The following is a 16,689-nucleotide window of genomic DNA, read 5'->3' on the forward strand; positions in this document are numbered from 1 at the left end:
GAAATGAGGTAAATCTACTGGAAAAGGGAAACCGTGGGCGGTTCTGGAATAATTTTGTTCGGGACAATGTTCTTTGTCCTCGAGACAGCTGTGCTGAAGCACGCACTTGGCTTAACTTTTGTGGCCTCCACGGTTTTGTGCTGAGCTTTCCTTTCCCGGGCTGCTCGAGCCACGCAGACTCAGCCACATTTTTCTTCCTGCACAAAGTCATGCGCTCATTTTTCACTCGACTTTTCTCTGATTTTACTACCACAGGTTGAATTAGTAGGTGATGTCACAGAGACCTTAGTTCCCAAAGTGGTACCAACCATCCAGAAACCCTTTCTTCTGGGAAGTGCTAAGCTTTGAAAACGCATTCATGAAGAAAGTCCTCCTACTGTTGCATTTACTCCAGTCTATATAACCCAACTACTATTTCTAGCATTCCTCCTCTCTCAACTGTAGTCTTAACTTTGCCATTTAACAAAATTTTCAGCTTAGAAAATGACTCCTCAGTCACTAATTAGTCTTGGCTAATTTTGGATTCCTGCTAATAAATCTTTTTTCCCACTCGGTCATATTTGCTTATGACTTAGTGAAATCAGAACTGAGGCTTTTCTAGGCTGCAAAATGGATAGCAGCACTGTTTGCAACAGCCGAAAATGAAAGATTTTAAGGTTAAAAAGATACATACCAAAAGTAAGAATAAGTCTAAGTATTTTCATAATGAGCGGCACTATTAGCATATCAGGCATCCTCAGATGGAAAATGACAATTGAGGGTCCTTTGTGTCCACATCCACAGCAGGGAGAAGGTAGATGTTGGTTTGCAGGTCCCAGTATAAGGACATAGGCAATCTTGTACTCCAAGATCACTTGTCATCTGAGGAGGAGGGACACACTTTATCCAGGGCGGTAACATACAATCTTTTACTGTTTCATTTTGTTCTATTTAAGATAATATGTTCTTCCAGCTTCCTATTTGTTGTTCTTGCTCAGCAAGCTCCAATTTTTTATTTCTTGTTCTGTTTTACCAGAATAGCATAATACTGAGTGTAGAGCCTGATTCGCATCACTGCTCTCCATGAAGTGAAAAGAAAAACATTTTTGTGCCTGTGTGATGAACCAAGACAGGTACCACAGCCTACTGTGCTCTCCTAGGCAGGCTCATAGCACCTGGCACTTTAGTTTCCTCCTGAAATGTGAGAGGGTGGTACACCCTGAAGCCCAGTGGCTTCTCTGCCTCCCTGGGCCACGCACCTCTGTGGAGCAGAGAAGCCTACGTTTGTCTGAAACTCCAGTTTCATCAGGACAAGCAGACTTTCCTGTCATACACTACAAAAAAAAAAATTAAACTATTGCAGTTTCAAATCTTTTCTACCCAGGTAAGCCTGGAAGCATTTAGCTTCTTTACAGAAAAAGTATGCGGGATGTTATTTCTCTGCCTGCTCCACACTAATGACTAATCCATTTAACTGAAAGACTACATTGTTTCATAAATTGGAAATTTAATTTTGAAATGTTTCTTTGCTGTTGAGGATTTAGATGAGATTAGGCCAATGCTTTGGCTAAGCATCTCCAGTCTTAGGTCTTGGCTCTCCTCACTTGTGAAAGGCTCTTTTCAGCTCCTGTCCAGTATTAACCACGGCTGCCGCTGACTTCTGGATATGTTCTCTAGGAGATCTTTTCTTTACAAGCTCCTCTTGTCTATTTCCCATAGAAATTAAATTGTGCAGCATTACCCCTTTCTCTGTCTCTGAACCCCTTTTATTAGGCAATTTCACATGAACAACCTTCTTTTTTGCGTTACGAACATTTGCCAGCACATGAGTCAGGTTTCCAGGAGAACAGAGATAATTTTGCATGGAGCTCAGTGGTAACTACTCATGCACGTGATGTTCACATTGCACCCCAGGGCAGGATTCACCTTTCTCCTTCTGAAGAGCTGCAGGGATGATCCCTGCAGCTGGTGCAGCTCATACCGCCACCAAGCACTTGTTACCAGTGGTCTCACATCCTCAGTACACCCCAGTCAGCCCTGGAGAGCCTAGATGCCAGCCTTGGACCCCCAAGTGCCTTCCAACATCCTGCCATCACAGAACAACCCACCCACCTCCCCTGCTGCTACCTGTAAATGGACTTGAACCTGCGCTGAAGCAGCGATGTTGAAGCCCAGCAGCCCTGTAAAGCATGATGCTTCCTAACCTCCTTCATATCAGGGTTCAGACAGATGATTTTCTACCTCTAGTGAAACTGCAAGCTGAAAGAAACGAGGTTAGAAAGACCCTTTCCTCTTCTCAGGGGTGCCCGAGTCACCAGTAAGGGAAAAGTAACCAATGCTCCTCTATCTTACTGCAGGAAGATCGTCTGAACTGATATACATAGATTTACATGCTGCATTTTCTAGTTCTGTGATTCAAATACTTCTTCACCAAAAGAAAGGAACCAAAATTGCACAAAGTCAAATGGATTTCAGGAGAAGCTGCTCACTTCCAAGATTTCAAACTGTCTGCAGTTTGAAATTTGGATTAAGGAGCCCCCCTAGATATAGGACATTCATTCCCTCTCCTTTGCCTTAATGTGAAATTTGGCTGCTGTAGGATACTATTTGCAGACTCAGCTCCATCTTCTCAACTGGAAAATTACACTGAACACCTACCAGTCTCCCAAACATGTACGTTATTAGATCTGTGGCTTAACCCTTAGAGGATTAGTGTTCCCAGCCAAAACATTGTGAATGCTCCACATCCAAATCTTACTGCCCCTACTCCAGCATGTGTCCAACAGCTGCTAAATGCGACAGAGCATTGCACCCAGGAATGACTTTCTGCTCATCTGTGATGTAACCAAGGACCAGACTCTGAAACACCTGTGTCCTCTGAGCACCGCAAGACCAAAGCCAGTTTTCATCTAGCACAGCTTGTGCTCTCACTGAAGCGTATGCCCATTGTCATGGTTTCTGTAAGAACTGGGCATTTCTCCTCATGCCTCGCCCTGGATTAAATACAAACTGGTCACTGCATTGTGCTGCAGAGAAGTAAAGTCAGTCCAGACACAAAGAAAACACCGCAGGACATTTAGCTATGGCTGATGTTCTCTCATCAGCACTTTGCAAACTTCAGTCCCACTGATTTTGAGAGCGTGCCCAACACCTTACAGCTGCATGCTGAAGAGGAGCCACCACCAAGGCTCTCCTGTGCCCATCCACACCAAGCAAAGCAGAAACGAAACCCATGCTTCTTACAAACAGGTTTATTTGCATTTTGACTGGAGCACAGATTCTAGATACAGATTTCTTCTGCACAACAGTACAAGAGCCAGTGCAAAATATGCTTTTTTTTTTCCTTTTTAATTCATGTACAAAAAAAACCCCAAAAACCAACAAACAAAAAGACAGAGTGTGGCAGTATTTACTCACAACTGGTATGCCTCAGCCTTCAATCAACCCACCTTTACTTGCCCTCACCTGTCAACGCTGACTTTGTGGTCAGCCTGTCTCGAACGGCTGCATTGTCAGTGAAGAGAGGTAACTCCCTAGCCCTTTGAAAGAGAAATACTCACCCCAAGCAAACTGGGACAACAGCAGGCTACTTAAAAAAATTCAACACACCAGCTGCTTACCAATGCGCTCCCCCCCGAGGGACCAGAAGAATATTGAAGGAATGGCAAAAAATTAAAGGTGCAAATTGGAAATGCACAAAAAATAGGCACCAGCTTAACCTATTCTTTTCTTAAACAGAGGCAAGAATATTAAGATACACCTCCAGTCTGCCTTCCATATTCACCCACAGTAGTGATGACCAAGGCCAAAGGAACGCTTCCCACTTTGAGTACCCTGTGCTGTCAAACAGATTATAATCTTAAGAAAATATTTCTAATAGTAGCATAAGGTTAAACCATTTCACAACTGGAGGAGAAAGAAAAGCTACAGCCTGAATACAAGTATTTCTTTGAGACCAGTCAAAAACAAAAACAGAAATGAAAATAACCACTGTCCCAGTCATCAACCAGATGATTGTTAGAATTACAGCCAATGCTTAAGCAATACAACATCGAGCTAGGGAGGTCATCATATGGTTGTTCAGCTTAGGAAGTAACTCTTAGTAGTTTACAAAGCATTGGACAATCTATTTTGCTTTTACTCTAACTAATTTTCAGAAGCTGCAATATAGAACTGCTGTGTTACTGCAGGAATATGCTTGCCTGCCTTCACCAAGGTATGGAATTTATATTGCAGAAAGTCAGCAAATTTACATCTCTCCAAGTGTACCATGTCCAAATCACCTAGAGTCAATAGTATGGACTTTTACATTTCTACCCAAGGAATGCCTGGGTTTCAAAGCTTGATCTACCAGAGCCTTTTACATTGAACTGCAATTAAACAAAGCAGAGTACCAGTAAAAGCCAAAGAACAAAAGTACTCAGCACATATATGTTTTGATACAGTATGGTTTGTATGTGTGTGTATATATATATACGCATAAATATGTATATTACATTATAAGAAGAATGCCATTCAGAACTTCTCAACTGCAAAAATTGTTTTATCACCTGCAAATCTTGAAACTTCAGCCCATTAAATTTCAGACTAAGGCAATAAGAACTCCAGTATTTTCCAGATTGAATTATTATTTCTGTTTTAGCTAATTAACCAAGCAGGGCCAGCTGAAAGAACAGGAGCTTTAACACCAGTTCTGCCAGGCATCTCAGGCAGATTGCACAAATTTCTGTCACTAGATTATTTGCCCCGCCCTGCATTTCTGTGAGTTTTCAGATCATCAGCAGTGTCATACTAACTAATCTCTATCAATTTACTCAGTTGCCAGAGAAACTTCTGCAATTTCTGAAATAATTTCAAACAGCCAGTACAGTTCTAATTAAAACTTAGCAGTACTGACTGAAGTCATATTGATTTAAATTGTATGATGGTTCTGCTTTTTCATCCCTAGCAAGCCCACTTCTACAAGTAGTGGCTGTTACTATAAAAACAGCCTAAGAGCTAGGCAGTTTGGGATACCATACTATTAATTGTAATCCTAAACTTCAGATCTTAGAAAGGTCTGCTATACAAATTTCACATATAGAGCTGAAAAAAAGACTTATTTAAATCTCTTCAAGCAGGAGGTTTCATTTGCTGCTTTTTAAAAAGGAAATAGGAGCAACAACAACAAGAAAAAAGGCAAGAATAAATGTAACAGGCACTTAAAAGTAAAAGCAAAACCCTTTTGGATATTTAGATGAGGGGGAGCTACTCATCTCCTCTGCCTTTAGCCTATCTAGAATTTAGACATTTGGCCAATGATTAGTGCTTCCTCCAGTCCTGAGGAGACAAAAGCTTCCTTCTGGAGGCTGTCATATCCTCAAATAGGGCAAATTAGTTTCTCCAGGGATATCAGACCCTCTGTAACCACAGGGAGAGTTTAAGCAGTTCACTAGATTACCTGTCACGTACACAAGTGAGACAAGTCTCTCTCTCTCACTCCTCACATAAGCCACCAACATAAATCCTGAAGTCTTTGCTTTGTTCCTGCATGGAGAAACTCACAAACTTCAACAGGGCAAGGGTTTGTTTTTCTTGTTTTGGAAGGCAGAGAGGAAGGTTGGTCATTCTCACATCAATGTTGCTCTGAGCACTTGCACTAGCCAGTAAGCCACGATCACTCATGGCCAGTTTGCCCACATACAACCACTCACTGGTTACACAGCATCAGACAAAGGACAACAGTGCAATACATTTTCCTAACACCCAGAGATACATCACAGTCTAAATCTTCCTTAAGGGGCATAGTGGAAGGGAAGGTGCTGATCTTTCTGTGGTAACCAGTGATAGGACACGAGGAAATCGAATGAAGCCATGTCAGGGCAAGTTCAGACCAGATATTAGGAAAAGATTCTTCATGAAAAGAGGGTGGTTGGTCACTGGGAAAGGCTCCCCAGGGATGTAGTCACAACACCAAGCCTGTCAAAATTCAAGGAACATCTGGATGACATTCTTAGTCATCTGGTTTATTTTTAGGTAGCCTTGCAAGTAGAAAGGATTCAAACTCAACGATCCATATGGATCCATTCCAACCCAAACCATTCTATGATTCTAACGTGAAGTAACTTGTTACTCTCCTAGACACCAAACTAGCTGTGCTGCATTTTCATGGGTGTGTATATTACTAAGCACAGTCCTCAAAGGTTCTGCCTGGATTACAGAGGTTCAACAAGGACTAGAACTACTCTGTCAGGAAAGCGCAGGCCTTATGTATACATTGAAGTTCAACAGCTTTAGAAACAGGCTAATATAGATACAACAGTAGAACCCACCTAGTAGGACAATATTTATTACATCCCTAACAGAGTTATTCTTATTTAAAATTAATCAAGCAAATGCTACTGAAACACTACAAGGAGTTCTGCAAATCATTCCTCATGGGCAAGATTTGGTTTTTAGATAATCAAGAACAAGTAATATTTTTTTTTTAAATGAGCAAACAGTCACAATCATAGAATGGTTTGGGTTGGAAGGGACCTTACAGATCATCTCATTCCATGGGAAGGAATTGCCATGTCCCAAAGCCTGGGCATCGTTTTTGAAGAAACACTACAATTCATGGAGCATGTAGGACAGCCACTTGAGCAAGATCATGGCTAAGGAGGCAACGTTACTCAATTAGCTGAGTTGGCTGAAGGTTTTCCCATTGTAACATGATTTTCTATTCTAGTATTATTTTTGGTGAAAAAAAAGATGAGTGGGGATGGGTGGAGATTTTGCGCAAAACTTGATGCTTTTAATGAAAAAAATGTTGATTTTCTCAATATTCGCTGTTTATTTCTGTTGGGGAAACTTGAAACACATTGGTTTTTGTCCGAAACATATCAGTCCGTGTCTGTTCAAATTCCTCCAGTACCAGCTGGGAGCTGTAATTCAAGGGCTCCATGCCCCCCTCTTTCCCAAAAGGCTGGGCTCCTGGGCACCCCTCCAGCCTTTATGACGCATTCCCCCTTTGATTAACCCACAGTAAGAGCATCATGGGATCTGTAACTCAGCCAAAGAACTCGGTCCCAAGGAAGACACAGCACACAAGGCACTTGAATGGTAAATTCTGAGGTCTGCAACAGTAGCTCAAACTGATGCTGCTTTAAGGGCCAAATGGATTTAATTAAATGTTTCCATTTGAAAAGGCTAGAACGTTTTATTCAGCGTTTTCCAGCTGACAGTTTCTCATTTTTTGAAAAATATCCATTCCAGGAAAATTTCTGTATTTCAGCTTTCCATCTCAACTCAGGATGAAATTAAATCAGAATTTGATGCTATATGGACATTCTGTTTGGGAAATAGCCTTATTAATTAACTGTCAAAAGTGAAATGACTCCATCCATGCAAGAAGGGCGTGATCCAGTTTGTCTTTGACATCAACGGAGGCCACTTTTTCAGCTTAGTGGAGCCTGGATGGCATCCCAAAGACCAAGGGAGGGTGGAGTCGATCATAGTTGCAGATATTGGTAACAGGAATCAAGAGTGAAATAGCAAGAATATAAGAAGCAGCAACTAAGATGATCTGTTACCTGAACTCAATCAACACTCAGTTTTACTTACTTTAGTAACAGGAGGAAAAATCATTAAGATTATAAAAGCTAATTCCCAGTTACAGTAAAGACAGTTAATCAATGCTTTGTAGACAAGAATAAATCTTTAGTATGAATTTGTCATGAGCTCTATAACTTTCAATGTTCAAAACATTTCCTCAGAAAACATTCTTATACTCCATTCAAGGAGACTAATCTAAAGCTAAAGATATAATACGGCACTTAACTGCTTGCCTCGGGTTTTCTGTCCTCCCTCAAGCCTTGCAAAATTGTTTTATTGAATTGGTATTACAGGAGCTCTGGCAGGACAGACTGAGGTCTCTGGACTTTGAGCACATCTACAGGTAAAAAGCAGCTAAGTACGGGCTTCCAGGGCTGACACTCTGGGTGAGGACTGGGCACCAAATCCATCCTCTGCCTTGCCCAATCTGCTTCTAGGTTTAGCCCCAAGCCTTTCACCACAAAGAGCAAAAGAGCCCTAGGGATGCTACATCCATTAGCAACAGGGTGTGTGTTGAAAGGAAGGGAGCACTCAGAACAGTAAATAAATCAATTCACCCAACCATGAGGGGTCTAGAGAACAGGTTTTTGTTTATCTTTCATTTCCCTTTAGTACAAAGCAGATGTTTCTAAGTAATAAGTAGAAACCTTAACAATTTTTAAGACTGAAGAGGAAGAGAGGGAGGAAGAAACATGGACAAGCTTTGAGGATGTTCTCAGCTCCAGCTTCAAAAAGCCCAAAAATAAAACTACACACCACCAAAAATGTATATCTGTAAAAGCAAGTGTTTCCTTAAGCTGTTTGATAATTCTTAGTTCATAGGACCATTTTATCCAGAAGGTTCTTCATGTTTCCAGTCTAGGTTGTAGTAATCTCAGTGAGGCACTAAATTTTAGGCTGTTAAAGTCTTTCGGTGCAGCACGGTCATTTTAAAATGATGTGGTAGCCATCATTGCTTTCAGCTGTAACAAAGAAATGCAAATCATTTTTTCAATGCTTTTAGAAAACAGCACAGATACAGAACTCCAGATTTTCTTCTTAGACAGTTTGCAATAGTTTGTACTCTTGTTCCACAATCCATTCATAAAAATAAATGTTGAACATCTAGGTCAAAGTATTTCTATAAAAAAATACAACATGCTAACTGTCACCATTTATCATTTTACTATAAGGATTTTTGCTCATTTATGTCAGTGTTATCAACAGATTTATGAAAGTTTTATAACAGTGTAACTGGGAGGAAAGCATAGATCAATCACCATCAGTGTAAGTTGATGCAACACCGTGATTTACACTAGATTAGATTACTTATTTTTTCAAGATAACAGCACCAAGTTTGTGATAACGTTCAGTGCAATTGAAAGGAGAAATTATCTTTAGAACTACTTGTAATAGCGGCAGCAATACATACCTTTTAATGTGCTGATTACAAAACAAGATTCATCTTGGAAGTTCTGGACCATCTGAAGGGCAGAAGGAAAAAAGCCAACACAAAATATTTTTAGCAATTTAATTCAAGTTTCTTTCAGTGCCAGTACAGAGTTTTGAGAATAGTTATCAAACAGCATGTGGTATCTAGCCCTACACAGTCCTGAACAACCCTACCCGTAAGATTACTGAAATGCATGACTGATTAATTAACATCCTCACAGCTGCTAATGCACTTAAGAGAAGCTTATACTTAAGTGCTTACCTGGAACCAATCTGGCTTGTTCAGAATTTTACCATCCCTTTTGCACATTTGATCGTGCAAGTTCTTCATAGAATCACCAGGTTGGAAGAGACCCACCGGATCATCGAGTCCAACCAATCCTACCAATCTCTAAACCATGCCCCTCAGTACCACATCCACCCGCACCTTAAACACCTCCAGGGAAGGCGAGTCAACCACCTCCCTGGGTAGACTGTTCCATTGCCTAATGACCCTTTCAGTGAAGAATTTTTTCCTTATGTCGAGCCTGAACCTCCCCTGGCGGAGCTTAAACCACTCCAGTTAGTCCACTAAACATCAAGCTCTTAATTGCCTTCAATGAAGCTATACTAGTCTAGACTGGATGAAAACAGACCCTCTTCTAAAATCTAGCAAAGGTAAACCACACATTCAGCTGAATTGTGAAGCTTTGTTGAGCTTACATGAACACCTGGTTAATATCTAGAGCTGGTCAGCCCTGAGAAATGGACTCCTTGCTGAATAAAGGCATATTGCTACCATAAAGGCAGCTCAGCAGCATCCACCTGGTTATTCTGACCAGACATTAGTACAGACACTGCACCTGCAGGAATAATGTACAATTTTGTCAAGGCACAGGAATCTTAATTAAACTGCTATGAGAGGCAAGGCAGATCATGGGAAGCAAGATCTGTACCTACAGCTATTTGAGTTATTCATGAGAAATAACTTGATTTTCAGAACACAGGTTCTAGTGAGGCCCTGAACTAAAGAGGTGAGTTAAGAAATTCAGCTGAATTCAGATCCAGTTTGAAATGTTCACTTAAGCTTCATCGTCAATGCTTTCTCCCGTCTTAGAATAGCTGTGCAAGACAGAGGAGATGAGTTACTTTCAAGAGGTGTCTCATACAGTTGGAGCAGATGCTCAGCATTTAACTTCAGAGGAAGGATGACCAGAAGTTTTCTGATCAGCTCACAGAATCCAACTTTATGCAAAAGCCTTCTCCTAGCTGTTGAATATCATTCAAGCAGAGCACTTTCAAGCTGTAAGTTCTCACACCAAATACCCTTTTCATCTTAGACTAATCACCCTATTCTCTTCTGGTTTTAACATCCACCCCCTGGTCTCATAAATCAAACTTCACTGGCCAGTCTGTGTGTCTGTGCCTAATGATGCATGAAGTACATTCATAGAGTGCCTCATTCTTGCCACTATAGTACTAGAACAAGAAAAAAATTATGAAAGAAAAAAGCAATAGACTTTGTTAATAATTGACTTAAATAAATCCTTAAAGCCTTATATACCCAAGCTGGCTCAGGTAATTCCCCTACCAAGAGTTGCCTCCAAGCATTTTACATCCATAAAGCATTGAGGTTGCAGATTTAATCAAGATTAAATAACAAGGCGACCTTAGGAATATGCATTAGAGCCTTCAATTTAGGCTCCAGTTGAGACCTATGCTCTGCTTCATTTGTTTTAACAATGTTTCTTATAAATGAAGCTCCATAAGTGATTCTGGTGCATGAATAAGTAATTTGGGTGGGGGAGGTGAGCGGGGTGGAAGAGGAAGAAGGGCAATTCACTATTAACCTGCAAGTTAATGGAATGGACTAAATCAAACCATCAGGTAATGGGACAAAAACAGCTAACAGAGATCCATGAAATTATAGTGTATGATCACACAGTACTGACTGACTCTGTGGCTATAATCACCAGCAAAGGTGTAAGACTAATTGTCCTAAAGATTTTCAAACTTGCCTTCCTAAAGAAAATTTCCTCTCCAGTTTTAAAGGTTCTCACTATAGATCCTAACTTCAGAATTCATTTAAGCAGCCAATATGTAAAGGAAATGACCGATTTTGTCGTGTTTTGGTTTGTTTTCCAAAAAAACAAAAAAGCCTCTTTTACAAAGCAAAGACTTTAAAACCACACCAAAATCAGTGGTATGCATGAATGATTTTTTAAACTTTTTTATATTAGTAGCCTTGCAAAGGTTTACTGAAGATTCATTCCATAATTTAAAAGGTCATTCTAACTTCAAGAAGCCAGACAACTATGGCTCTGACAGAGTTTGTATTAACCCCTTACCTCATTGCTCACTAATACATGGATCCCTGTGGGTCCCTGCCGATAGATTCGGTTTATCTGCTGGGGAGAAATGCTGTACAAGTTTGCAATCTTCTCCATTAATTCCAGCGTGGTCAATTCTTCCAAGAAGATTGCATGATATACTGCAACAAGTTGAAAGCCGTTACAGAATTACAGAGTAATTATAGAATAGCAACTACAGATAACACAATGGTGCTCAGTATCAACAACCAAATGGGTTTAAGATCAAGGGTCAAATCTTGACAACAGATAAACTTACTACCTTTATAGAAGCCCCAAATATCCAACTTGATAATCTATAGAAACATAGCCAGTATTTGGATGCAGTCCACAAATAAAGCGCACATCACTTTTGCCCAGAGGCTAATGACAACATGTATCATGGGAAACTAAAAAACCCTCTTATAAAGTTGTTAAGATCTTTTGATAACGTGCTTTTACTAATTTTGACATTTTAAAGTAGATCCTATTAAACAGCATAACACATGTTATGATGTTACACAAAAGTAGTATTTTAGTAGAAGTTATCCCACTGACCCCACAAACACAAACGAAAGACCACAAACTAGCAAATATCAGTAGATGAGAGTTATATAGACGATGGTATTATTTTTAATATCCTATCCAAATGGTAGAAACAACCAAGTAGAAAAGCTGTGCCTGGCTAATGCTATGTGCAAGAACTGACAACTATCTTTATTCTCATTTGATTGTACATCATGTACATCATGTAAGGGATATTAAAGAGACATGAGTCCCCAAAATCTTTGAACTTCTAAGAATTAGAACCTCTTTTAAGACACAGCGAACTTCCATTTCCCAGAATATTTTCAAACAAGCCATTGTTTAAAGCAAAGTGTGGATGGGAAGGCAGTATTTAATGCAATGGTCCCTCTCAACAACTGAATAGAGACTTTGATGGGGCCTTCTGCAGACAGCTTGTAAGTTGGATCTCTCTCCCAGACAGACAGTACCATTTGGAATCTGTAACCTTGAAACTAACCAAAGTATCAGAACTGTGATAAACAGGACCTCTTTAAACTCACAGGACATCAAGTTGTTCCATGCAGGAGCTCAGGCAGAAAGCAGCATTCACACTAGATAAGTGTTTAATAAAATCCATATATAAAAACTTACCACAAAGACTGCCATCTCCATTTTCTCGTTTTTGGTGGAGATGGGACCTGTTTTGCTCTGGTTCTTGACAGACATAAATTGTCATCTTGGGCCTTACATTTCTATGGATTATTAAAAAATTGTAGTGAGTTATTTAGCAGATGTAAAATTGTTCTAGTCATCTAGCAAACACTGAGAGATGGATTCATGCAGGCTGTGCATAAAAAACCAACAAAGGGATAAGTCTTGACGCTGGTGATTAGATCTCTTAGGAGGTCTAGTAAGAGCCCCCTGGGAGGTCGTGGTACAGTGCAAAGCACCTTAATTTCTTCAGGATCAGATAAGAATAAACAGTTTTCAGCACTTGCCAAGCAACTCCTCATATCTTCCTTTACTGATTCGAAATCTGCCGAGCTGCAGAATTTATGTTATTGCCATATAAGTAGGTTTAAGAGTCATTTGAGGCTCCAGGATTTGATTGGTTCATTTGTGGTTTGTTAGCTCTGATGGAGATGCAACGCAGGGTACTGTAGACTGTCTCTCTCATATGAAGTGGGTGAAAGTTGTCAGCTGGTAGTAAACAAACCACTGGAGATCCACATTATGATGCTATTTCAGCAACATTTCTGAGCTGTGCTTGGATTTGAACGCTATTGTGAACTCTAGCCTCTAAGATCTCTCTGAAGTGTTAGAAGGAGGTCTAAATGCTGCAGCTTCAGGACTAAGTTCTAATTAACACTGAAATTATCAAGGGATGCTGCCATAAGAAAAAAATAGGAAGGAAGATGTACAAACCTTCCTTTGATTGCATTAAAGAGCCGAATTCCATCAGCAGGCCCACAGATTTGAACAAAATCTTCTTTGGACATCTTCAGTAAGTCAGCACCTACGTATTTCAAATTGATTTTTTTTCAGAAGTTAAGCAAATCTTAGTTTCCAAATTGTGTGTATAGGCAGCAGGAAAGGGCAGGGAGAGAGAATCCACAAAGTTAAATCAGAGAAGGTGTAAATTCAGAGACGTGCACGCTGCAAATCAATAATTGTGAAAAAGAGAGCTAGAAGCTGCCAGAAGAGCAGTGCTGCACTGGAAGATACTCTAGCCAACTCAGAGACACGATATTTAACATTGGCTATTAAACTGCCCAATTTTCTCTAACTGCCACATTCACCAGATTGTTTAATCATGCTGCAAGTCAGAGAGGCTACTCAAGATTTCAACATCTTTAACAATTCCCCTTCCACCATCTTACAGCTACCATTAGGGAGAGTACAGTGAAGATGGAGCTGCAGATGGAGCCAGACTCTTCTTAAAGTTGCACAAGGACAGGATGAAAGGCAGCAGACAGAAGATGGGAAACACTGATTAGGTATAAGGAAAAGCTTTTTTCACTGTGACTGTAAGCAAGTACTTGAAAAGGTTGCTTAGAGAGATTGTGGAATTTCTGACCTTGGAGATACTCAAATGCAACTGCACAAGGCCCTCAACACCCTTCAAGCTGGGACATTGCACCTAATGAACTCAAGAAGTCCCTTCCTTCTGAACTTATTCTCTTCCATCTTAACTTATTCTATATTTCTACAAACTGTTTTGGCAAATACTAACTAATCTAGAATGAAAGAACAACCACACCGGATCAGACCAGTAATCCTATCAACAGTGGCCAGCAGCAGATGCTATTTATAGGAAGCATAAGCCACACTTACAAAAGAGAATAAAGACAAAATAATTGGACTGTTTAAACTCACCCGAAAAACTTGAGAAGAGTCTACAGAATGGAGAGAACCTATTACGATGAAGCCACTGCTGGGCATCTTGAATAGAAGCAGAAGGAAGGAGATGCTACATTGCAAAAAGAATAAGAAGGTCTTGAAATGAACTGTTCACCAGTGTCCTAAAAAAGAAAAGCACCACATTAACATGATCTCAAGTACTTACATCATTGCTGGGAGGCAGGAGCTCCACTTGGTGGGTTGGAGAACTGTTGCTAAAAAAAATTATATGAAGTTGGAAAAGAAAAAAAAACATTATTTTAAATTTTACATTGCATTGTCCATCCTCTTCCCCCTCCTCCATTTGACTCAACTGCCACATGTTTCATACCAGCTTGGCTTTTTTCTCTATCACACTTAAAAAAAGGTGTCCAAAATCTGGACCAAGGAAAGGAAAAAAAGCACAAACCTAAAAAACTCTACTTGAGCCTTTGTTGGTCAGTTGAGGTCCCACTCAACACAGAGAAAACACTGACCTCATTCAAGCTTTTCCATACAGGTGACTCACCAATGTAACACCATCTAAGCAAGGAAGTTGTAACCTATTAGTGTGGCTGAACTGAAACATTTTATGAGCCAGAGATCCTCTATCTAAATCTACTCCATAATAATGATTCTTTAAAAAAATGTAATAAAAAATCTTGTAATTCAAACCTGCTGTTATTTTAAACATAGTAAATCATGATTTAACTATACTCGACAAAACCACATTTCTCCTAAACCTTCCCAAAACATAGACAGGACCAACACATCAAGGAATTTCCCAAAGCATTAACTATCTAACACTGGAAGAAAATGCTCAACAGATCTGTCTACTAACACCAATTTTTGTAATTTCAGTGTTTTTCATTATTCATCAGTTGAGGCTGCTCATTGAAAATTTGTGAAACGTCAGTTAATTAATGAGTTACACAGGAAGGTGACAAGGCTGTAGAGTCCGACAAGAGTAAAAGAAAAGCCTATGCCAAATTCTGAGAGGAAAATGTGTTGCATAGAGGACTCAGAAGTACCGAGGGACCACGCTGTGTATTTCTGTCATCAGCTGTCATCTTTGGTATTTCAGGACCACCAAAACCATTTCTTTATGATGCCTATATTGATCAATTAAACCTGCCTCATGTTAATCCTTTATTTTGGAATGGCTTCTGAGAACCTAGGCTGAATTTTTTTAAATCCCATTTGACTGGCAATTCAGCACCTCAAACTACCGCAAGACACAAAGGAAGTAAGAAACATCAACATCTGAAGAAGTGCTGAAGGTTGAAAGCCTCTAACACTCATCAGAAAATACTGGGAATTGCTGGTACAGAGCATGGTGTGTTCTCTGAATCCCACAGAAAAGAGAGGAAATTCTTGACTAGAATTGCCCTAGTGGTCCACTGATGCTCACCTCCCAGCCACCCCATAAACAGTGAAAATACAAACAGTACTCTGCATTACAGGGAATTCCCGGATGGAAGGTCTTAAAAGGCCTTATGGGAAACATTCTCCTCTTACTAGGAAAGGTGGTCCTTGGCCTCTTCTTCAGGATATAAAATGCATGGACACACAAAACATTCACACAAGAAGACTATCATATCAACAGGAAAGACAAAGCATTTATTTGTTACATACCCATCTCCAAGGTTGAAGCTGTTGGGAGAACTGTTGTAGCTTGGAGATGGAGCATTGTTCATTTGATAAGGCACATCTGGCCAGGGAGAGCACTGTTGGAAGAAAGGCAGCAGGGATACTTTCATAAGGATGGAAATAAAGGATTTGATTCTCCTCTCATACCACATTCATACTGCTGCCACGCCACTAACTTCAGCACATCACTCCTGCTGGGAGGAGAAGACGGGCCATGGATTTTCTACGTTGCTGTCCAAGTGGGTTGTCAGGGGGCCAGATTGATTCCAGTTGTGCATTCCACATTTCTCCCATTTCACAAAGCCTGTCCCCAAATAACATTGGGCCAAAGTGTGCACAGCTGTAAGTCAGAGCAACGCCAGTAAGTCAACTCAGACTGAAGGCAGCAACTATACAGAAATACCCCTGGTCTCAATTATAAATCCCTAATTAAATCCAGGCAAGAGTGACAAATACTCTCCAGTGGCATTGCTTCAGGTTTATACCAGTGAAAGAGCAGAATTCGAAGCAGCCTCTTAAAACCTCTGGCTATTAGTCAAAGAGCTTGAGTTATACATGGGTATTACATGGTGAAAATTTAAGATAGACAAACAAACACAAAGCTGCTAAAAGCCTTCACAAGTATAGGTCAAACTCCATATTCCATTACAGTAGTGTAAAACCAGAGTAACCCAGCTAGAATTGGGGACTCTGTTCTGAATTTAAGCCACTGTAATCAGTAGGAGAAATCTAGCTCTGTGGAAACCCCTGCCATCAAGAGCTCAAGAAAATGCTCTTAAGTATTCTTGTTTGCAATGATAAAAAGCGGACAAGTGTAGCTTTGGAGTTTTATCATCTCCAC

The 16,689-nt window shown here is 40.2% G+C and overlaps 1 protein-coding gene across 1 annotated transcript in view; it reads right to left on the reverse strand.

Annotated features, from left to right (window-relative positions):
• Nucleotides 1-3,222: 3,222 nt before the first annotated feature.
• TFCP2L1 (transcription factor CP2 like 1) overlaps nucleotides 3,223-16,689 on the reverse strand; it is a 37,197-nt gene continuing 23,730 nt past the window's right edge. The window contains exons 8-15 of the mRNA XM_069861408.1: nucleotides 15,834-15,925; nucleotides 14,386-14,434; nucleotides 14,196-14,289; nucleotides 13,245-13,335; nucleotides 12,471-12,571; nucleotides 11,313-11,455; nucleotides 8,966-9,017; nucleotides 3,223-8,516 (exon numbers count right to left, since the gene is read on the reverse strand). Coding sequence (XP_069717509.1) covers nucleotides 8,479-8,516; nucleotides 8,966-9,017; nucleotides 11,313-11,455; nucleotides 12,471-12,571; nucleotides 13,245-13,335; nucleotides 14,196-14,289; nucleotides 14,386-14,434; nucleotides 15,834-15,925 — 660 coding nt within the window. The 3' untranslated portion in view covers nucleotides 3,223-8,478. The remainder of the gene's footprint in view (nucleotides 8,517-8,965; nucleotides 9,018-11,312; nucleotides 11,456-12,470; nucleotides 12,572-13,244; nucleotides 13,336-14,195; nucleotides 14,290-14,385; nucleotides 14,435-15,833; nucleotides 15,926-16,689) is intronic.

Source organism: Phaenicophaeus curvirostris, chromosome 7 (assembly GCF_032191515.1).
Source record: "Phaenicophaeus curvirostris isolate KB17595 chromosome 7, BPBGC_Pcur_1.0, whole genome shotgun sequence".
Taxonomy (NCBI): domain Eukaryota; kingdom Metazoa; phylum Chordata; class Aves; order Cuculiformes; family Cuculidae; genus Phaenicophaeus; species Phaenicophaeus curvirostris.